At 38.5% G+C, this 23,603-nt stretch overlaps 1 protein-coding gene and 1 non-coding gene across 4 annotated transcripts in view; both read right to left on the bottom strand.

The window, feature by feature from the left end:
• The window catches only part of LOC132300265 (transcription initiation factor TFIID subunit 1-like), a 47,436-nt gene extending 33,511 nt beyond the window's left edge, over window positions 1-13,925 (bottom strand). For all 3 annotated transcript variants that reach the window (XM_059797282.1, XM_059797284.1, XM_059797283.1), the window contains exons 1-3: window positions 13,827-13,925; window positions 13,472-13,541; window positions 12,428-12,534 (exon numbers count right to left, since the gene is read on the bottom strand). In XM_059797282.1, coding sequence (XP_059653265.1) covers window positions 12,428-12,534; window positions 13,472-13,517 — 153 coding nt within the window. In that variant the 5' untranslated portion in view covers window positions 13,518-13,541; window positions 13,827-13,925. The remainder of the gene's footprint in view (window positions 1-12,427; window positions 12,535-13,471; window positions 13,542-13,826) is intronic.
• TRNAI-UAU (transfer RNA isoleucine (anticodon UAU)) lies at window positions 9,847-9,920 on the bottom strand. The gene has a single exon. It is a non-coding gene; the product is annotated as a tRNA-Ile (tRNA).
• Window positions 13,926-23,603: the final 9,678 nt, after the last annotated feature.

The raw sequence follows: 23,603 nt of genomic DNA, 5'->3' as shown, positions 1-23,603 counted from the left end.
CAGCAACTTCTCTTTGTTAATTGCAGGAGTAGTTTCCCCTTTGAAACCAAGGATCCACTTATGTCGACATAAAACATTTTTGTCATAGAATACTACTAAATATTTTCGTGGAGATAGAAGTCTGGAGCTTTGTGGCTCCAGGAAGGTGACAATAATACTAAATTTTTTCATAGACTTGCCAATGCTCACAGAAGGGGCAATCACATTGAGAGGATTCGGGTGGATGGGGGAGATGTTTTGTAAGGAGGAGGAGATTTTTAAGGGTTTTACTGATTACTTTTCGAAGTTGTTCACTAAACCAGCTGGTTGGCAACCTTTGCTTGCTGGGCTTCATTTTGACTCTATTTCGAGTGAGGAGTGCTCTGCTTTGGAAGAGCCATTTACGGAAGAGGAAGTTTTGTCTGCTTTGAAGAGTTGTAATGAGGAAAAAGCCCCTAGTCCAAATGGTTTTTCTATGAGATTCCTTTTGGAGTGCTGGGAGGTGGTCCGTGAGGAGGTGATGGGCTCTTTTCACGCCTTCCATGTTCAGGGTTCTTTTGAGAAGAGCTTGAATGCCACTTTTCTTGCTCTTATTCCGAAGAAGGGAGAGGCGATGGATGTTAGGGATTTTCACCCAATCAGTTTGGTGGGATGTTTTTATAAATTGATTGCAAAAGTCTTGGCCTCTAGGTTGAGGAAGGTTATGGATGGCGTCATTTCTGATTCTCAGAATGCCTTTGTGGGAGGTCGCCAGATTTTGGATTCAGTTCTTATTGCTAGTGAATGTGTGGACTCCCGTTTAAGTTGTGGGGTTCCGGGTGTTTTATGTAAGCTGGATATTGAGAAGGCGTATGATCATGTGAGCTGAAGCTTCCTCCTCTACTTATTGGAGAGGATGGGGTTTGGCGGGCGTTAGTGGATTCTTTTCTGCATTTCTAGTGCTTGGTTCTCTATCACTGTGAATGGAGCTCCAACGGGTTTTTTCTCTTGTTCAAGGGGCCTGAGACAAGGGGATCCGCTTTCTTCATTCTTGTTCCTTTTGTGATGGAGGCTCTTAACAGATTGCCAAAGAGGGCTGTGGAGTTGGGTTTTTTGAGAGGTTTTCGGGTGGGCAGGGATGTTGCTAGTCAACTGGAGATTTCCCACTTGATGTTTGCGGATGATACTTTAGTGCTTTGTGATGCTGATGCGTCCCAGTTGAGATATTTGAGATGCGTTTTGATTTGGTTCCAAGTTGTCTCTGGTCTTAAGGTGAATGTTCGTAAGAGCGTTCTTGTGCTTGCTGGGGATGTTCCTGAGATCGAGATGTTTGCTCAGATTCTTGGTTGTCGCACTGGCTCTTTTTCCATTTCTTACTTAGGGTTGCCTTTAGGAGCCCCTTCGAGATGTGTGGGGAGCTAGGATCCGATTGTGGTTAGATTCGAGAGGAGGTCGGCGGGTTGGAAAAAGCAATACCTCTCAAAGGGTTACTCTGATGAGAGCACCCTTTCTAGCCTCCCCACTTATTTCATCTCTCTCTTTCAGATTCCTTCTTCAGTGGCTGAGAGAATTGAGAGATTACAGGGTAACTTTCTTTTGTGGGGGGGAGGGGAGGGGAGGGGAGTTCAAGTATCATCTGCTTCGCTGGGAGTACGTGTGCCGTCCGATTCGAAGTGGAGGCTTAGGGTTAAGGAGGTTGTTGCCTTTCAATAAGGCTCTCCTTGGAAAATGGCTCTGGAGGTTTGGGATTGAGAGGCATTGGCTTTGGAGGAGAGTTATCGCAAGCAAGTTTGGGGAGAGCAGTGGTGGGTGGTGCTCTCTTGAGATGCGTGGTCCTAGGGGGGTGGGGGTTTGGACTTTCATTCGGAGGGGGTGGGATGATTTTTGTAAGCATGTTCATTTTCGGATCAAGGATGGTAGGAGGATCAGATTTTGGGAGGATCTTTGGTGTGGGGAGCTTCCTCTTGCTCTCACTTTCCCACGGCTCTACAGGATTGCTTCTCACAGACAGGCATGGTGCTTAACTGTTATCACCTTGATAACGAGAGACTGACTTGGGATGTTCATTTTATGAGGCAATTTCAAGACTGGGAGATTAAGGAGGTTACTCGTTTTTTGGAAGTTCTGTATCGCCAGGTGATCAGAGTTGGGGATTCAAATTGTTAGCTTTGTGTCACGCCCCGCCTATGGAGGTTATGCCACGCAGGCGACGCGCAGACGCTGAATTAGACGCTGCATGGCGACTGCATTGCATGGGAGTTTCTAGAGTCTTCCGGAGTAGTTTAGAGTTGTGTGGAAGATTCTAGATATGTGTAGTATATTCTAGAGTCCTCCAGAATTGTGTGGAGTAATATGGAGAGTTCTAGAATGTTGTAGATACTTGCAGATATATATGGAAGTGTAAAGAAGGTGGGAGAAGATTCTAGAGAATCGATCTCCACCATCGGTTAGAATGCATCCTAACCGTCCATTAGGGATGGGGATGCCTATAAATAGGAGTGGGACTTCATTTTGTAGCCAACAAGTCCTAGAGTGAGTCTTGAGAGCCTTATAGAGAGTTTGAGAGCTAGCCTTGTACAAAGCATTCTTTGAAGTAATAGAAGCGTTCTTTCCTTGCCAACTTAAGTGCCTTAGTGTGTGTGTGTGTGTGCAAGCCAAGTGAGGAGAGGGCGAGGGCACGAGGAGAGTGCGTTGGTGAAGGTGGGCACAGGAGTTAGGCTGACCAAGTATTTGCGAGAGTAAAAGCAACGTCTTGGTGCCGCACGGGAGTAGCTAGAGTAGTGCTGAAACTCTAAGCCCGTGACAGTTGGTATTAGAGACAGGTTCATCAAGGAAGCTTTGAGTAGACATGGCTAGCGGAGGAGACCACCAAGTCCATGTCTTAGAGCAGAGCTTGGAGGAGAAGCTTGCCACACACTTGGTCTATATAGAAACCAAGTTCAACAGGCTCGAGAGAATGATGGCAGAGCGCTACAAGCTGATTGACGGCATCTCCAACAGGGCACGAGAGAAGGAAAGGGACTTGCATGATCGGGTAGACGACTTGCGCGTGGAGATTGCCGAGTGCAAGAAGGAGTTCTCCCAGGCGCGCGAGGTCGTGGTGAAGCCAAGGAAGAAGAAGGCGCCAGAGCCCAAGGAGTATGATGGGGCAAGGAATGCGCGCCAGATTGACAACTTCTTCTAGCACATGGAGCAATACGTCGAGTATATGGAGATCGAGGATGATGAGGAGAAGGTGCAAACAGGCACCATGTATCTCACGGACACTGCCGCTCTATGGTGGAGGCAGCGCACCACTGGTAGGGGCGCAAGAGCGGTTGACACATGGAAGGAGTTCAAGAGGCAGTTCTACCCCGAGTGCGTCGAGGACCTCGCCATGATCAACCTAAGGCGCCTGAAGCAGAAGGGCAGCATAAGGGAGAATGTGAAGGAGTACTCCAACTTGATGCTGGAGATCCCAGAGATGCCGGAGCGGCAACGCGTGTGCTTGTTCATAGATGGGCTGCAGTCTTGGGTGGCCACAGAGCTTAGGAGGAGGGAGCCTAGAGACTTGGCATCCGCAATGGCTATAGCGGAGCGCCTTGAAGACTTTAGGCGCGATAACAAGACGGCCACGTCTCTCAGGAAGGACCACGGCAAAGGTGGGGGAGACCGACGCTTCAAGAAAGGGGGCTCACCCAAGTCCAGTGATGATGAGCACAGCGACGAAGAGAGACGCCCGCGCCATGATAAGGGCAAGGACCATGGAGAGAGGTCTAAGGCTAGTGGCAAAGGGGAGCGCCGCGACAAGGGCAAATGGGAGCCGAAGTGCTACTTGTGCAATGGGCCGCACATATTGCGACACTACCCCAACAAGAAGACCATGAGCGCCCTTGTGAAGGATAAGGGTAAGGGCAAGATGGACGATGCGGGCAGCGACGAAGATAGGTGCATGGGGGCTATATGCCCTGAGTAGCATGGCACACGACACCAAGAAGAAGGGCAAGGCGAAGAAGGTAGCTGGGGTGCGCTATGTGGATGCGCAGGTTGGTGGCAAAGCCGTGCAAGCGTTGGTGGACACGGGCGCCACACACAACTTCATTACCCCGAAGGAGGCGCAGCGACTTGGCTTGGAAATGCGCAAAACGGAAGGCTGGATCAAGGCCGTCAACTCCGAGGAGGCACACGTGAGCAGAGTGTGCAAGGAGGTGAAGCTATGCATGTAAGGGTGGAAGGGCAAGGCCGACTTCCAGGTTACGGAGATGGATGACCACGACATGGTGCTGGGACCCGAGTTCATAGACAGGAACAACGCAGTGCCACTACCATGCCTTGGTGCATTGATGATACTTGGAGGCGAGGAAGGCAAAGCCACATGCATGGTGCCCGCTCGTGGGCAAGAAGGAGAGTCCAGAAGTGGCAGTCAACACGATAGAGCTCGTGAGGACCTTACATCTCCTGAAGGGCGCACGCACGTTTGGGCCAAGGACATATGTGCAAGTGTTGATGACCTGCAAGAGGCTGGGTCAGCTGAAGAAACCGTGATGAAGGCGTCACGGAAATGGGTTGGGGAGAATGTCACGCCCCGCCTATGGAGGTTATGCCATGCAGGCGACACACAGACGCTGAGTTGGACGCTGCATAGCGACTGCATGGCATGGGAGTTTCTAGAGTCTTCCGGAGTAGTTTAGAGTTGTGTGGAAGATTCTAGATATGTGTAGTATATTCTAGAATTCTCCAGAATTGTGTGGAGTAGTATGGAGAGTTCTAGAATGTTGCAGATACTTGTAGATATATATGGAAGTGTGAAGAAGGTGGGAGAAACTTCTAGAGAATCGATCTCCACCATCGGTTAAAATGCATCCTAACCGTCCATTAGGGATGGGGATGCCTATAAATAAGAGTAGGATTTCATTTTGTAGCCAACAAGTCCTAGAGTGAGTCTTGAGAGCCTTGTAGAGAGTTTGAGAGCTAGCCTTGTACAAAGCATTCTTTGAAGTAATAGAAGTGTTCTTTCCTTGCCAACTTAAGTGCCTTAGTGTGTGTGAGTGTGCAAGCCAAGTGAGGAGAGGACGAGGGCAACTACAACACTAGTAAGCGCACGAGGGGAGTGCGTTGGCGAAGGTGGGCACGGGAGTTAGGCTGACCAAGTACTTGCAAGAGTAGAACCAACGTCTTGGTGCCGCACAGGAGTAGTTAGAGTAGTGCTGAAACTCTAAGCCCGTGACATTTGGGATCCCAACTCTCAGGGTCGTTTCGAGGTTAGGTCCTTTTTTAGGTGCCTTTCGGTTGGTACCGGAGGCCCTTTCCCATGGAAATCTATTTGGTATTGAAAGGCTCCCCTTAAGGTAGCCTTTTTCACTTGGACTTCCGTCCTGGGCAAGATTTTAACTCAGGATAATTTGAGGAGGAGGAATCAGGTGGTGGTTAATCATTGTTATTGTGCTTGTGCGATGAGGAGACAGTTGACCACCTTATTTTACATTGTAGCATGGCCAGAGACTGTTGGGATTTGATGCTTGGATTATTTGGGGTCCATTAGGTTATGCCTAGTTCCTCTAGAGGGTTAATTGAGGCTTGGAGAGGTGTCTCTGTTGGGGTCTCATTCAGGATGCTTGGAGTGCTACGCCTCTTTGTATTTGGTGGTGCATTTGGCTCGAGCAAAATAGGAGATATTTTGATGGAAAGAAAAAACCTATTTCTATGATTAAGTTCTCTATTATTTCCACTCTTTTTTGTTGGGTTTCAGGGAGAGATTATAGATCTATAGAGGAGATTATTGTTTTTCCTCTTTGAAGGTTTAAGGCGCCTTGTGGCCCTTGTGTTTCTTTGGGTTCCGCTCCCCTTTTGAGCGTTTTCAATATAATCTTACTTATCAAAAAAAAAAAAAAAAAAAATTTTGTCATAGAAATTTTTTTATTTAAAACCTTTCGAAAGTGAAACGAATTCTTTATCTAATTTCTAGTGTTTGGCTCAATTCCTGAAAATATTTTCCAAAAAGAATATTACAATAAATCCCGAAAAGTTAATGGATGATTACCCAATCAAATGTACCCAAAATCACCAATTCCAGAGTAATTAAGGTCAGCCACTTTTGTTTAAAGTCACCACATCTGGTGGGCCCACAGTTGCCTAAGCCCAACATAGACGGCACGGCAGTAAGCTACTACATCTACATCAACAGCACTCCATCTTATTCCAACCCAACCCCACCCCGCCCCCCCCCCCCTCTGTCTCTCTCTCACACTCTGACCCTGTCAGTGTCAAAAGCCTCAACAAACATTGACCTTGTCCTCTACCTCTAATCCTGCACCCCTCCATACTAATCCTACACACCCCCAAACCACCTCCATTCCCTAGTGCTTCAGGATCTACTTGTCCATGCTCACCCTCACAAAGTGAGTAAAGGGACACTATGGCGTGACAAAGAAGCTCCTCCTTTCCTACACATGTGGCCATCCGAATCTTCGTGAGCTCCAACATCATCGTACATCCTCGACCACAAGCTCTATAATGGTTCACCCCTAAATCTCTCAACATGATTCACATGGCCTTGTGCTCCATCCTCACCTTCTACGAAGAGTCCTTGCCCCCGTCGAGCCCATCATCATGTCTCGTGACTTCTATCTCTCCTCCATCATCTATCTACACCATCAGGGATGTCTACCATCTCAATTTTGTGAAATTCATTACAATTTTTTCAGTGTTTGAGTTGAATTGAAAAGAGCATCAACTCCGGTAAAATGACAACAAAGTTGGATCTGTTAGTCATTTTTGTTACAAAAGTTTTAAATATTTTACTAAGAAAATATTTAAACCAGTTTTAAGGTTACCAAACACCATAAAATAGAAAAATAATTCTCAGACGTCAAAACAAACAAAGCATAAGTATGTAAACATCCAACCCCATCTAAAAGCAGCATTCTTTTTCTGGGTGGAAAGTACCAACAATAAATTATTGAATATCTAACACAATCAATTTATTGTTTGTAAAATGCATTGGCATTTGTCAATTATATGTTGTTCTTTTTCACATTTCCCTAAACCATATTGTTGAGAACCATACAAAATTGAAGTTTTTTGAACGATATTGAATCGAGAGAATCAGTAGAGGGAGGATCATGTAAAACATGTGATATCAAGGGAGTGACAGGGACATAGCATGCAAAGAGACCTCATTGCAATTCTTTATTCTATTTTTAAAAATAAAATAAATGATAACAAGAAGAAGTAGGAATCACTGTAGTAAACAAGCCAGAAGCAGGAGTGCAATATAGGAAGTGCTTAAATCTCATGCCTCAATTCATTCCGTAGATGTCAGTATCTGAGATTTATAGAGATTGGAGATCCATCTTGCAATTATATCATATGCAGTATAGGGTAGCTATGTCTCCTCTCATACGCTCCTTCAAAAGTTCAAATCGTTTTTATGTACATCTAGTAGATGTTCTTAAAACCATTTTTAATACACAATGTTGAGTGTAAATTCTCAATAACAGCAAACATTACTAAATGATTAAAAATTAGATAACGGAAAAAGCCTCCTCTCCCCGCCAGCAAACCAACAATGAAATATTTATTGAAGCCAACAAAAAGACCACGCAATAATTTCTTTACGTGGTCTGTTGCCATTGGAAGTATCCTCACTCTCGACAACCTCAGAAGAAGATGTCAGATTGTGGTGAACTGATGTTGCATGTTTAAGAAGTCGGGAAAAACCATGAACCATCTTTTGCTTCATTGCCCTATGGCTAGGGATGTTTGGTTTATTTTCTTGGTTGCTTTTGGTCTGGCCTAAGTGTTTCCAGAATCCACAGTGAACATATTAGTGGCTTGGAAAGGGTGTGCAGAGGAGAATCGAGTCAAAGATGCTTGGAGGGCCACTCCCCTTTTTTAACAGTGGGATCTGTGGCACGATAGAAATAGGAGATTCTTTGATGGTGAGGAGTCTCCTAGTCCATCACTATGTTACATGGACTCTTCAAAAGTAGTGAAATACCCGTGTCGGACACATATTGCTCGGACATGGGTATGGAACATGTGTCCGACATTTTTGGGTGGACATGTACTTAAAAAGCATATACAATCATCCAATTATATTATATTACTTCTTTAAATTGAGTTAATGCCTATATTGAACACTATATTAGATAAAAAAAAAAAACATTACTTTACTCTATAAAATAAAATAAAATAATTAAACAAAATAAATATTTAGCAGTGTCCATGTGTCCTTTTGTTTAGTGATATGACACGTCCGACACTTACACATACCTGTGTCCGACACACATACCCAAGTCCAGGTAACATAGGTCTCTCAAATACAATATACTGCCTTCTTTATTTTTTTTGGGTCAATGGGCAAAATTGTAAATCTATGGATCTTCTTTTGGATTTTGTGGATAGAATAAAATTGTGGGGTCGTTGTGGGCGACTTTTGTATTCCTTTGGGAGATCCCCCCTCTTGAGCTCCTTTAATGAAATCTTAATTATCAAAAAAAAAAAAATGAAGGAAAAAAAAGATAATGATAACGAGCCACCAAGATAAACGATAACGCATGCCAGCTTTCTTTTGTTGACCCATCAGCCTCTTTATATTACTCTGGAAAATTGTGTTGATGTTTTCCCAGTTAATTGAAGCCTTTGTGGTTGCATTGAATTTCTCAATCATTTTGTTGAAGCATTCTCAGATGAGTTCATTATCATTCGCTCATTTGTTGACTAGCATAACAATCTTCAGGTGTTCAACGCGTCCTACCATCAAATTTTGGAAGTCCTAGTGTTGTAGGCATGACCCATAGTCGATCAGCTCAGAAAAATTGATGCATGCCTTCTTCCAATATATTTTTTTTTGTAGTATCATAAAAGTACTCAACCGGGAGCGCATACACAAGTGCCAAATAGGGCCCCTAACCTCTCAACATATCCACCAACTCCCATATTGATTTACAATTTCTCCCCTGAATCCAAAAAAAGAAATAAACTAAGAAATGAAAACTTAAGAACCCAAATAGGGTCTCCTCTCCATCAAAGGACTTCTTATTTCTCTCCCTCTACAAGATACACCATACAACCTCTCCAAGCCTCAAGCAAGCTCATTGTGGAAAGCGGCATGACCCAGTGAACCCCAAACAAACCCACCAACATATCCCAGCAATCCAGAGCCACTGGACAAATTATATAATTATATGAAACAGCAACTAGCTGCTAAAAACTACTACTAACTCGCTAATAAATACCGTTTCTAATACTAATATTATCCTAATTAGGTACTAAATATATTACTATTATCATACTTAATATTATCCCATATATGCAGGATCCAACTGTAATACATATTCATCATGTGTATCTCGTCTTTATTAAAGAATGTGGTAATAATTAAAGACTAACCATCAGTCAACAGTTCATCTCATTCTTCACTATTTCCATTATCTTATCCTATACAACATACTAGATATAACCTCAAATCATTTGTTTCTCTCTTTTTGAAATTTTAATATATAAAAAATAAAAATTCAAATCTTTGAATGAATTCAAATAAAATTCAGGCGGTATCACATGACAGCTATGTTATTAATACCTACATATGCCATCATGATCATGGATGTTGTAGATTTTGATGTGTACAAATTATATCTGAAGTTACATAATTGTAGATTGATCCAAATTAACCATGTTGATTCAGTCTTTCTTATCGTCCTTAAAATGGTCATTTTCATCTCTCCGACTGGTTTATTTCACTGGACTCATCTCTCACTGTTTATAACAACTACTTCACATTATCATGTCTCTTAATTAAGTATAAGGGCAATTAAAAGGAAATACAGAAATAAAATATTTTAGCTAACATATATTATCATAAAAAAATTAACTATCTACTTCAAATAAGCACAACAATGAGCCAGATGATCCCGGCGGGGCTCGAACCCGCAACATTCGGCTCATACGACCAAAGCTCTAACCAACTGAGCTACGGGACCCACGGACAGACAATCATCTCAAAAATACTGAACGTGAGATATATATACACGTGAAGCCCCTGAAAAATAGAATTTCTTCTTCTTTTCTTTTCTTTCTTTTTTCTTTTTCTTTTTTGAAAAGTAACATTTCATTAAAAGAAGATCTTGAGAAGGGAGCGTGCCCAAGAAACAAAGTGTGATGTAGTGGCCCGAATTTTGTTTCGGACTGAGTCGCGCTGCAACCCGATTGACCTGGAAAGTGAGAGGCCACACAAAGGTATGGAAATTCGAGGCCAGCGGTCTGAGGAATTTTTTGACCTGTTTTTTTGCTTGTTGGTCGTTGAGCCAGTTTAGTACTCTCTTGTAGCCCGGTATATAAGGACATTTAGGGTTTGGAGTGGGATAACGAGAGACACTGAAAATCGCAGGAAAGAGGAAGAGAGCAAGAGCTAGGGTTTGGGGGCTGAAACTTGTAATCTCCTAATTTTTATCCTAGTGAAACATTTCACTTGATCTTCACTGTGGATGTAGACACAACTTGTGTCGAACCACATAAAACTTTGTGTTCTTCATGTGTGGCTTGTTTACTTTTCTGTTATGATTTGTGATTTGTTCTTAGTTCACTGCGTTTGTCTTAACACAAAGCATATAAAAAAAGAATATTTATAGCTCTCCAAGCATCACAGGCTTGACACTATACACCCTCTCCAAGCATCACAGTCTTCTCCATTGTGGAACCAAAAAGAGCCCAACAAACTCCAAAAATAGCAAAGAACATGGTTCAGACATCACGCGCAACAGTGCAATGTAAGAGTATGATTCGAGAATATATATGTGTGTGTGTAGATATATATATATAGCATCTATTAAATTTAAAGTAAATTAAAGCCAAGACCTTAGCTACACAAATATCAAGTCATACAACCCCACCATTAGTAACTCAATAATAAATGCTAAGAGGGAAACTTTTCCAAGTTGGTTGAGGAAGAACTAGTTCTAAGGGTTACTAGATCTTTGCAAGGATAAAGGCTAGTGGTTATGGAGAGAGCTAAGAGAGTTTTAGAGATAGGATCAACTAAAGATCAGTAGCACTTCTATCACTTTGAATCCCACAGTGAGGGAGATGTAAAATTTTATAATTATCCTCATATCAGCAGGGGGTGATCCAAAACCGCAACTTCTTGTCATACAAGATTTTTTTTTTTTTTTTGAATAGTTGATTATTGGAAGACTTGAACTAACCAAAAAATAAAACTATAAATGTAGATGGACATTAAAAGCTTAATATCCTATCAGGTCTTAACTCTAAACTCAATCCTTCTGGTTGTCTTCTATGTTATTCTTTTTTTATTTATTTTTCTCTCTTCTTAAAATTGTATTCCCTTAAAAAATATTTGCATTCCCCTTCATCAATCAAACCCTATTTTTTTCCCTTCACTCATATTTTCTTTTATTTTTTGTTTTATTCTTCTTCTCCATCTTTTTTTTTCCCTTAAAATTTCTTCTTGCAAGTTGTGGCAGTATGTTTTTTCACGTTTTTCACAATACCACATCTGTTTCAGCAAAAGAGCCAAATCTAAAATAAATAAATAATAATTAAATTAAATTTTTAAAAAAAAGTCATTTTCACTTGTTTTTGCTAATATAGTTTAACAACTGTACTGAGAAGCTTTTAAAAACCAATATAATGTAAATACCACTCTTTAAAAAACCATCCAAACATTTTTTTTCAATAAAACATTGCGCAACATATATAGTTACCAACATATTTCTGTTTCGGAATATATTATAGCACAACAAAATAGTATTGCTTCTACTTTATATGAAATTGAAAATGCAAAACAGACAATGGACAATTAATGTCCGTCTTCTATGTTTCAGCATTTTTCTTTACTGCAATTTTTTTCTGAGTAATGACCTAGTAACCTACTATTTGAATCTTGATTACTACACCATCATTGCAATTCTATTTTTCAGCTTGTTTTCATCCTGTTTTCTCATGTTGAGAAAAAAAAAAAAAAAAAGTCTCATGCTCAATATGCCCCCCTGAAATTAATTCCTAGCTCCATCACTAGTTGTCTTAAAAATTCTAGATTAAATTGTAAAAAAACCACTCCACAATTTCTCCCCCCTGAAATAAATGCGTGGATCTAAAATTCTAACACACTCTTTTGTGCTATGACTCCCAATTAAATTATCCCAAGTAGTTAGCAATGAACAAAGGACATTTTAAGTATTCACATCAAGCCAGAGTACTTTTTTTACAAACCTACTGACATTTGAACTTTGAATGCCTATACACATTCAAAAACCCAATATAGCAGTTCACCAGGAGAGAATAGAAACTATATAAGACGATGAATTTGAATGTATTACTTTCAGTTAATGACTTGTGTTGCAAATACATCTGTTCTGTACAATATATACATATGCAATATCACTGTATGCATATTTGTAACTCAATTTCATTTGAAAATACATAAAACCACACGGAATTATACATAGAAGCAAGAACAAAATCAGGCTACCTCATCAAGGTAATCAACATCAAGATCGCCCGCACCATCAACATTCCCAAACATAAATCCCAAAAGACGGTTACCCCCACCAGCCTCTTCATATTCGTCATCATCATCTGCCAAATCAAATACCAAAACAACTTCAACAATAGGATGTCACAGTAACAAAATATATGCAACCAAAAAAAAAAAGAGCTGTACCACTTCCAATTTATCAGCATTATTCATATGGTATGAGCATAAATAAACTTTTTTTTGATGAGTGTATATGTACACGTGTGTACAGGGAATATTAAAAGCACAAACACTCCTGAGGAGTAGTGTTTGTTGACACCTACACTTCTCGGCAGCTGTTGGGCAAGTCATACACATTTCGGGCATGTTCCAATTTGAAAATAAAAATAAATCAAATTTTGGACACCTGGCCTACACTTCCTAGATGTTCCTCAACGCATAATTGACAAACTTGGATGTTGCGAATTGGCAATATAGCTTTCTTTTTCGTCCAAGGGTAAAGGCAAAAACGAATTCATCTAGCCGACATTTATATCAATATCTACAAATTACCTATATTTGTTTATCTGCCCATCAGTATCATGTATATACATATATGCATGTTTGCATATGAGTATAATTATCAAATCAGATCTAAAGTTGCGTCAAAACATAATGTTTCCCATGTATTCATTCTTTGTAATATTGAAGTTTAATAATGTGAAGCCTTCCCTTCCCTCGTTGAATAAAAAATTCAACCATCCCTTCTTATAAACCCACATAACGCAAACACTGCCATACCCAGTTCATATTTTACGAAGCAAGTAAATGAATGCTTCCATCCTCCTCACATAGTTCCATAATATAAACCAAAAATAGAGTGGTTTATGCCTTCAACTGTTGGCAACAGAAACCCACATGTCCATCCCATCCAATCCACATATGTATTATTATTACAAAAATAATTAATTCCGTTGAACACTCTCTCTACAGTTCAGTAAACAAGCAGGAAAATAAAAATGTGTTTATTTGTAGATGCAGACTAAAAATTTAAATTACCTTCATCCCGGCCATCCTGGGAGGTGCTACCAGACTCGTACCCCATGTTGTATCAACAGCTCTGCATACACTGAAAATAAATATATATTTTTTTAACAATCAAATTATCAAAATAACATGAACCTGTACTTAGTGTTCAAAAATATAGATCAAAAGTGCAGAGGAAAAAAAAAAGTTACAAATTTGCAACTGTTTTGTTTCGAAAAAAAATTTAATGAACTCAGTTCACAAGTAATTCGGAAAAACAGTTTACACTTATACCTTGAAACTCGCGTTTTCACGGTGAAGAATTCGATATTTCTAGGGTTTCAGTACATAAAATATATATATATATACTAGGGTTTGAATACAGTACCTTTTGTGGATTTGAGGACGCAGATATCGATTGGCGGTGAGAGATATTTCGCCGTTGGTGACCTCTAGGCGGGAACTATCTTCGGCTTCAGAAAGTTGGGAGGGGAGAAACAAGTGAAAGGAGAGAGATATAAATAGACGATTTTGATTAGAAAAACAAAACAAAGGTAATTTACACTCACACCCTCTAATGTTTGCCATATTAATAGACTTATGCAAATTGACTCAATTGTTTAACAATGACACCCCTTATGTGCAGGAGGGAATGGCATACAAGTGGGAATGGAATGATAATAGAATGGTTATTCTCATTCTATTGTTTGGTTATAAATATGAAATGTGTATGAATGGAATGATAATAACCATTTTAGTATTTGGTTGAATCAATTTAAAATTTAGAATGGAATAAATTTCAATTTGAGTTCTCCGAAATACCCCTCTTAGTAACAAATAAATTAAATTAACAAAACGATATTCTTCTATAATTTTTTTAAAAATAAATGGTGGCAGTGGTGGTGGTGACGATGGTGGTGGAAGTGAAAAGTGGTAGTGGTGTTAGAAGGCTGTGGTGGTGGCAATGGTGGAAAACGGTGGTGGCGGAAGGTAACAGTGGTGTTGGTTAAAGACGATGGTAGTAGTAAGGTGGTGGAAGGAGATAGTGGTGTAGGTGATGGTGGTGGAAGCCAATGGAGGTGGTGGAAGCCAGTGGTGGTGGTGGAAGGTGGTAACGGTGGTAGTGGAAGGTGGTAACGGTGGTGGTGGAAGGCAGTGGAGGTGGCAGTGGTGGAAGGCAATGGTGGTGGTTGTGGTGGTGGTGGAAAACGGTGGCGGTGGTGGTGGTAGTGGTGGAAGGTGGTGACGGTGGAAGGCAATGGCAGTGGCAAAAGGCGGCGGCGGCGGTAGTGGTGAACAAGGGCGGAGCCAGGATTAAAAAGCGGAGAGTGCTAAAGAAAAAATTCAAGTGAAAAATAAAAAATTTCAAACAGAGAAGATGATTTATTGGGGAAAAAATTTATTTGTTTTTTCTGAGAAATCCAAATATAAAGAAACCCAGATCTAACAACATGATTCAACACAAAACAATCAAAATTTAACCTACAGTAAAGAAACCGATATCCAAAGTTTTTAGACAATAATAAATAAATAAAACCCAATTACCAAATATCATTATAAACATAATGTTGAAGTTATTTTTAATTTTAATTTTTTTTTTAAAATCTCCACTAAGATAAAAAAAAGTGAAAAAAAACATTGTTGAAGAAAAAAGAAAAGGATTAAAACTGAAAAGGGATTTTTTTTTTGCTTAAAAGTAAGATGAATAGTTTGGACTCCTTCATGGATTAGCTTTGGTTTGCTGGGCTAGTGGGCTGGGCCATTTATTATGGATTGGAAATTTGGGCTGGACTATAGCTGATAGGACATAGTAGTAGTAAATTTTTTTTTTTTTTAGGGACCTGGGCTGCAGCCCATGAAAGGCTCCGCCCCCTGTGGCGAAGGAAAGTGGTAGCGGTGGTGAAAGGCAGTGACAGTGGCAATAGTGGTGGTGGAAGGTAATGGCGGTGGTGGTGCAAGATGGTGATTGTGGTGAAAGGTAATGGCAATGGTGGTGGAAAGCAGTGAGCGGCGGTGAAAGCCGATGGCAGTGGTGAAAGGCGATGGCGATGACGGTTGTGCTACCCCCGAATTTTCAAGTGTGGGTTGGCCAGGCCCACGCCTGAAGACCTAGAGATATCAAAATAATCAGGTAATAAACGAACACATAATACAAGAGAAATATAATAAAACAAATAATAATGCTGAAAGGAAAAACTAATTAATAAATCCTCTGATACCAATACTCCAAATAAATCCAATAATCCATAAACCTCCAAAATATAATTCGGGAATCCATATATCAAGGACCCTAATAAAATCTCACAACTAAAATAAATAAATAACTACTAAGTTTTAGAAATAAAAGAACATTTGAAAAAATATCCTACATCAATGATACAGGAGAGTGAAGATGAATGATCTCTAATCTGCACAAACAATTCTAAGACTGGTACTGTCGAGGACCTGAAAAATAAATGGTGGGTCAGACCCACAAACAAGTTCCCTCTACTATGACCCGATCAGAGAACCGACAATCAATACATTCCTTGCCAAACTTATGATATAGCTACATAGTCGATACATATGTATATACACGCTGAGACTCTTACTAGATAATAGGGCAGTATCAACCGTGTAGTGGGTATCTCTTGGAAAAATCGCACACAAGGTGGTCCAGAGTCCCCATCTATAAGGTTACACACATCTCCTATTCCAGCTACCCATCTAATCCGATAATACACGCCTCAGTCTTAACAATTGATCCCAAGACCTCAAGGTTATATCATGGCTCACACACACACACACACGCACACATATACATTTCTTTTTTCTTAGTTAGTACTCACACACCCATGTCGTCATTGAAGCTTAAACCCTTTACCTCCCTGGTCAAACTGTCACACCCCAAAATTTTAAATACAAGAACCCTTGTCTCGTATTAAAATTTGGCATGCCTTTTTTATATAACCACAACTTTGCAAAATAAATAAATAGATGTGAATCTCCCTCTAATTTATTAAATTGGTACAACCATAATAATATTCAACATCGTCAAAATTAATCCATGATAACTGGAAAACTGAATTAAATCTCAAAAATATAACATCATTCTTATTACAATGATCCTAACAAGGAAAAATTGAACTAAACAAAAGAATATGAAAAGTTAGCTAAAATCCATGGCTGTCATGTAACCCCATCACGTTCCTACTCAACGTGTACCTGAAACACGATGACGGGGTGAGCTCACAAGTTCAACAACAAATGCTAAACACAATCATCGTTTAGCAAGCTAACATTACTTTGTATTCCCATATAGATAAGCAATTCCAATAAGTGCAATAATTAAATACGCATGACACCAGTTAATTATAAACTCAATAACCATTATTTAATTTTTATTAAGTCTACATGTCTCACGCCCTGGGCTCCCCTTCAATAAAGTGGTGTGAATCGTATAGTCCCGAACTATCAAAAACACACGTGTGGCTGAATTGTATGTCTACTCCCTAGTTGATCCCGGATCATGTCCACATAGTTGAATGCCTAGATTAGAGAACTTTTACGTGTAATATATATATATATATATATATATATAAGCTTTAGATTTGTATATTTAGTTGCATATGTAAAATCCTTGTAGGTTATGAGGACGTTGGGCCCCAAAAGGGAGTGATTGTGGTGACCCTGTGGGTGGGTGTGTTGTGGGCGGGTGCAAGGCACTGATAGGTTACCACACTGGACGAGCTACAAGTGCACAATCTCACATCGCCTGGGTAAGGGAAAAGTGATGTGCTTAAATGCGATGGTGTTATCTACAATTGGTATAAGGCATTTTGGGGTAAAACCCAAAAGTAAAATTATGCGGGTTCAGGCCCAAAGCAGACAATATCATACCATGTGGTGGAGTGGGTCGTTATACTTTACCTCCTTTTGAGAAGTAAGGGCTTGATACCGTTGAGCTACTGGCCCGTTGGTACATATATATATATATATATATAGATCATCAATAAATAAAACCATATCTAACAATGACACAAGTAGAGTGTCGTGACTTATTAGCCAGCCCACTTACACATTAATCCAACAATATCATATCTAACAATGGTGGAAAATATTAAGGAGCCTAACTTATTAACTATCTCAATCATCACATCACATACTGGAATAAATCTCATCATATCCATATATATCAATAGCGCAACAATTATAAATTATAATAATTCCAATCTAGAACAATAAAGATGATTGAAGCATGATTAAAATCATAATATTAATTACATATAACTAATCAAGTTAACACAAATAATTACAACCATGTATCATGCTAGTAATTCATAAGTATATCGACAACGATAATTATAATAACGAATCTAATAATTACATTTACTTACACAAATTAAATATCACAAAAGATTAAATTAAATTATTAATTAATTTAAACATTCCCATCCAACATAAAAAAAGGAAGGCCTAATACCAATTCATATATTTTAGACCTATATCACAGTTCCCAATACTTATGAACTTGTTCGGCATTAATTACACTTAAAATGGAGTCATTCAGAACACTTTTGGAGAAAACAATTTACAGAGCTCGAGCACAATCCCCCTTTGCTCGAGCATTGCGCGTCGAAATAGCATTATGCTTAAGCACAAAGTCACTAAACAGAATCTGCAGGTCCATTTTTGGCTTGTAAATTCACGATTTGGGTCCTAAAACATGGTTTCTAAGTCCCATGTAATCACCAATGATTTATACAATGAATATACACCAAATCCAACAATTTAAAACAAGTTTTATATATCAAATCGAAGAATTCATCAAGTTGAAGAATAAATACATATAAACACAAAATCATTCAATTCAATTCATGCATAGCAATTAATTGATCCATTTAATTATTTGATTTAATCCATAAAGTCTAGCATATGATGGAGAGATCATAAATTTAAAGGGGAAGAGATTGATAAAGAACTTGTCTTATGATTTTCGGATTGAAAATCAACTATATAAACTCTCCGGTTTTCTTCTCTAATTCTGGCAACCTCCAAGCTATCCCCAGTCACCTTCTTCTTCCTCTTCTCTCTCTCTTTTTCTATCTAAATATGCCTCTTTTGTAACTCACGTATATGCACAACTCTGTTCTTCTGACTACTACATCTATATATATCCTAACCCACAAATCCTAACCTAAGACTAACTAAAATAGAAATATATATAATAATAATGATATTACTACTATTATTATTATTGTCCAAAACTTATTAATTTACCAAATCAAAATCCACCCAATATATATATATATACACCTTCCCATTGGCCATAATTCTATATAACCATCTAGGCTTTTTCTAATTAGCCCAAACCCATTATTTTGGGTCAAGCAACTCCAAGCCTAAACCACCATTAATTAAAATAAACTAAACCAATTAATTAACACAAGCAAATTGCACATAAATAAATAATGACAAATAAAACATATCAAATAATCAAAATAATCTAATTAACCAAATTAATTAAATAACCACGTAATCATTTAATCAACAATTAGCTAAATAAACAATTAAAATGCAAGTAAAATAATAAATTAAATGCTCTAAAAATTAGGGGTATTACATTCTTCCCCCTTAACAAAGGAATTTCATCCCCAAAATTCACCACATACCTTATTTAAATAATTTTGGAAATTTTGAATGGATTTCATCTTCCCGTTCCCTAGTGGACTCGGTCTAATTATGATGGCTCCACTGAACACGCACAGAAGAATAACTTTGGCGTGAAACACCTGATTCCTACAATCAAGAATACGATAAGGTGGCTCTATATACGTCTCATCCGGCTATAACTCTATCTCACCAACATTTATATACTGAAAATGATCCTCATCTTGCAAAAATTTCCGTAACATAGAAACATGATGTAAATGGTCCGAAAGTGCTAATCGATAAGTTACAACTCCCATATGTTCCGTAATCATAAATGGTCCTACGAAACATGGCGACAACTTCCCCTTCTTTGCCAAGCGCATCACTCCCTTTATGGGAGAAACTTTGAGTAAAACGTGATCCCTAACTTAAAACTCTAGTAAATGAGTACGACGGTCAGCATAACTCTTTTGCCTACTCTAAGCAGTGCGTATACGATCTCGAATAAGAGCGATCTTCTCAGATGTATCCTTAATGAATTCAGGGTCCAAAAATCTGCTCTCACCAACCTCTAACCAACAAATAGGAGATCTACACGGTCGGCTATATAATGCCTTAAAAGGTGCCATGCCAATAGTCTTCTGGTAACTATTGTTATAAGCAAACTTTACAAGTGGCAAATAATCCTCCCAAGTACCCTTAAAATCGAGGACACATGCTGTGATACCCCTCGATTCTAGAGCCACGGATGATTAAGTCCGAGCACAGATCCAAGGGATACCAGACAACTAATATTTAACAAGCATGAGTAAAAAAGAATTAAGAAATAAATAATTAAATACACTAAAAGAATTCTAGATAATAAATCCTCAAAAGTTATAAAACTAATATAATCCAAACTTTCCAAAACCTCCAATATAAGTACAACTCGGGAATACATCTAGTGGACCCCAAATAATACTCAATAGAAAGTAAAGAACAGAAATAAAATCCAAAGCTAAAACATGTAAGGAAATCCTACGTAGTCGAAGGAGTGAGTGACCGTCTCTACTAAGCACGATCAAGCTTTAAGCTTGAAACTGATGAACACCTGAAAAAATAAGAGTGGGTTAGACCCACAAGCAAGTTCTACTCTACTACAATCCATACAGAGACCCGATATGCAGATAAATCCTAGATAACTCAATAATAACTAAAATAGTCCATATACGTATAAATACATACTATATGACGCTCACTAGCCCATAGGTCTGTCGCAGCCTGAGTAAAAGGTAACATACAAATCGCACAAAACGTGGGCATGTACACCTAGACCTACTAGGGGACCAGGTATCTACTATGACCAACTATCCATCCTAGGCGATATATGCACCCTAACTATGATCCTGAGGCTCAAGCTCATATCATGGTACCATAATTATATATATATATATATATCCATCCAAACTAAGGTATGCCATTCAACTGTTTATTGACCTGACAAAAAGTATAAGTCACCTTTATAGTTAATCCATTCCTTATTATAGAATAAGTAGGACTTAGTGTTTTGAACTAATCCATCCCTAATATGCCACCGTCCCATACCGGTGCATATAATCTACCAAACAGTCCAAATAATTGATGCAATAAATAATAAATTAAAACATCAATTAATCCAATCTAAGTATAATAATTTTCAGATAATTAACTACGCTTAATACATTACTGAAACATGATTAACACTATTAAATCATGTAAAGAAACAAAATTGCTAAATACCAGTAAGCAATTAAATCAACTATTCAATACTCAACATGCAGGTTTACTGTTTAACTTCATGTTGTTTTGTTCCTTAGCATATTAATGTAATCATGCTTCTTAGTAGTTTTATATGTCTATAACTGTTATTTAAATCATTTAAAGCAACTTAAACAACTTAGGAATACTCCAGATGGCCAAACAAAACTTAAAAAAAATAATTTCTGCAAGTTCCAGCATGAGAGCAAGCTCCCAAACTTCGAGAGCCAGCTCTGCCCTCTTAGGAGCCGGCTCCCTACAAGTGGGAGTCGGCTCTGTAGTGCTAGGAGCCAGCTCCCTCCAAGTGGGAGCCGACTCTGTAGTGCTGGGAGCTGGCTCCCTCCAAGTGGGAGCCGGCTCTGTCCATGAGGGAGCCGGCTCCCTCCATTAGAGAGCCGGCTCTCTCTCCCTGAGAGCCGTATACTGATCTCGTTCATCTTATTCACCTCCGGCGATGTTCAGAACCCTCTGTATTGTTTTATTAAAATTCTTAGGGTTCAATCTATGTCTCAAAGATTCCAGAAACTCATAAAAATCCAGTACGCATTGCTAACAAGAATTTAAAACATAATCTGTAATAACTTATGCCATAAAACAATTTCAATTAATCAATACATAATATAGTTTACAGTCTGAATTAACATGCATAAAACATCCATTTTAAAGTCTGATTAAGACCTAGAGACTATCTAGGCATGCACAGAACACAGGTCTAAAGGAAGGAGTTAGAATATGAACTTGCCTTTTATTTCAGTTTTGAAACTTTAAACTTTCGTCACTGATGAATCCGACGACCTTGGTTGCTTTCACAGACCCTATGTTGCTCCTGGTTCTACCCACGAGCAAGCTTCAACCCTTTTTCCTAGCCAAACCCTAATTCTCCCTCTCAGTTTTCTCTCAAACCTCGCCGTTCTTTCTCTTTGCCTCCACTGTTCGTGAATAGGGTTCACAAACCCTTTGCAGACACATAACAGTATATATATAGGTTCCTATGAAAACCTAATTATAATTCCAAACTAATTATAAGTCGGCTAAATCCCACAACGTGATTACCTAAAAGAAAATAAAACCCTATACCTATAACTATACATATAAAAACTAATGATACGAATTTAAAACATTTAATCACAACAAACAATTATTTAAATTTCCACATAAGCATATAATAATAAAACTAAATAAATCAATTAAATAATTAAACAATTAGACAAATAAGCAAATAATTCAATTAACTAATTAAACAATTAAACAAATAAGCAAATAATTCAATTAATCAAATAAAAATGCAATAAAACCATTAATTAAAATACCGAGACTATCATTTTAAAATTAGGGGTATTACATATGCTCTAAGTATATCCTCTATAATCTGGTTGACTCTCTCGGTCTATTCATCTGCAGATGATGATAAACAGTGATAAGATGCAACTTTATACCCAAAGCCTACTGAAAGCTCTCCTAAAATCCTGATACAAAGCTCAAATCTTTATCTGATATGATGGATAACGATATGCCATATAACTTTACAATCTCTGCAATATAAAGCCTCACCAATTGTTCTGAAGTGAAATCAGTACGAATATGCAAAAAATGAGCTGATTTTGTTGATATATTAACAATGACCCAAATTGAGTTATGATTCTTATTTGAATTAGACAATCCCCCAACAAAATCAATAGAAATACTCTCCTATTTCCACTCCGGTATGGGAAGTGGTAGCAAAGCACCTGGCGGTCTTTGATAGTCAATCTTAACCATCTGGAAAGTTCTACACTTAGAGACAAAGATAGTTATGTCCCTCTTCATACATGCTCACTAAAACTGTTACTTCATGTCTTGGTACATCTTATCTCCACCGGGATGAATAGAGAACTCAGATTTGTGAACCTCACTCATCACATTATTCTTCAAATCATCAGCCGAAGGTATTACTAAGCGTCCCTTGTACCTCAAGCTTCCATCTGTCCCAACAAAATAAAATGGAACATCTGTAATACCCCTAATTTTAAACAGGATAGTTCTGGAATTTATTTAAATGTTTAATTGTGTTTTTAGTTTATTTAGTTGGTTATTTGTAGTTGTTGTGTTTGTTTGTTTATTTAAATTGTTATTTAGTTGAATTTTTGTTTTGCTTTAATTACTTAAATTGATTATTTGTTTTATTTTAAATTGATTGTTTATGTTAGTTAGTATTTATTTGAATTAAGTTAAATGTTTGATTTATTAAATTAGGGTTTTATCAGTTTAGGGAAGCCACGTATTTAGTCGACTTATTTTTCTGTCTAGTAATAGGATTAGGGTTTAATTGCACCTAGGTTTAGTTGGCCTATATATATATCTGTATATGACTGCCAAGGGTTTAGAACCCTAACCACACGTAGTGGAGGCAGAAGTATCAGGGGAGTTAGGAGAAGGTAGTTTGCCGGAAAACTTAGAAGGAAGACGTTGAGATTTTTGAACCGAATCTCACAGGCAAGTTTTATTACAAACTCTATCTCTTTGGCCTGTGTTCTTTACATCTCTAATTCAGTTCCAGGAAGCAATAAAGCTAAATTAATTTGGTTGTAATTATTTGTTTCAAATAGTATGGGTTCTTGTATGTATTTTCCATTCGTGATGAAACTGTTTGTGCTTGTTCTTGTTTTAATTGAATTTGATTAACAAGTAATGAACTTAAATAACTTTAGAGTACTTTGGGACTTAGTTTTAATCCATAGGAAACTTGGGTTGGAGGAACAAAGTTGCCGGAGTTGGAGAA

Source organism: Cornus florida, unplaced genomic scaffold (assembly GCF_030987335.1).
Source record: "Cornus florida cultivar Cherokee Brave unplaced genomic scaffold, ASM3098733v1 CherokeeBrave_3.0.0_Hap2_Chr03, whole genome shotgun sequence".
Lineage (NCBI taxonomy): Eukaryota > Viridiplantae > Streptophyta > Magnoliopsida > Cornales > Cornaceae > Cornus > Cornus florida.
The sequence above is the reverse complement of the archived record's forward strand: the minus strand, read 5'-3'. Positions and strand labels throughout refer to the sequence as shown.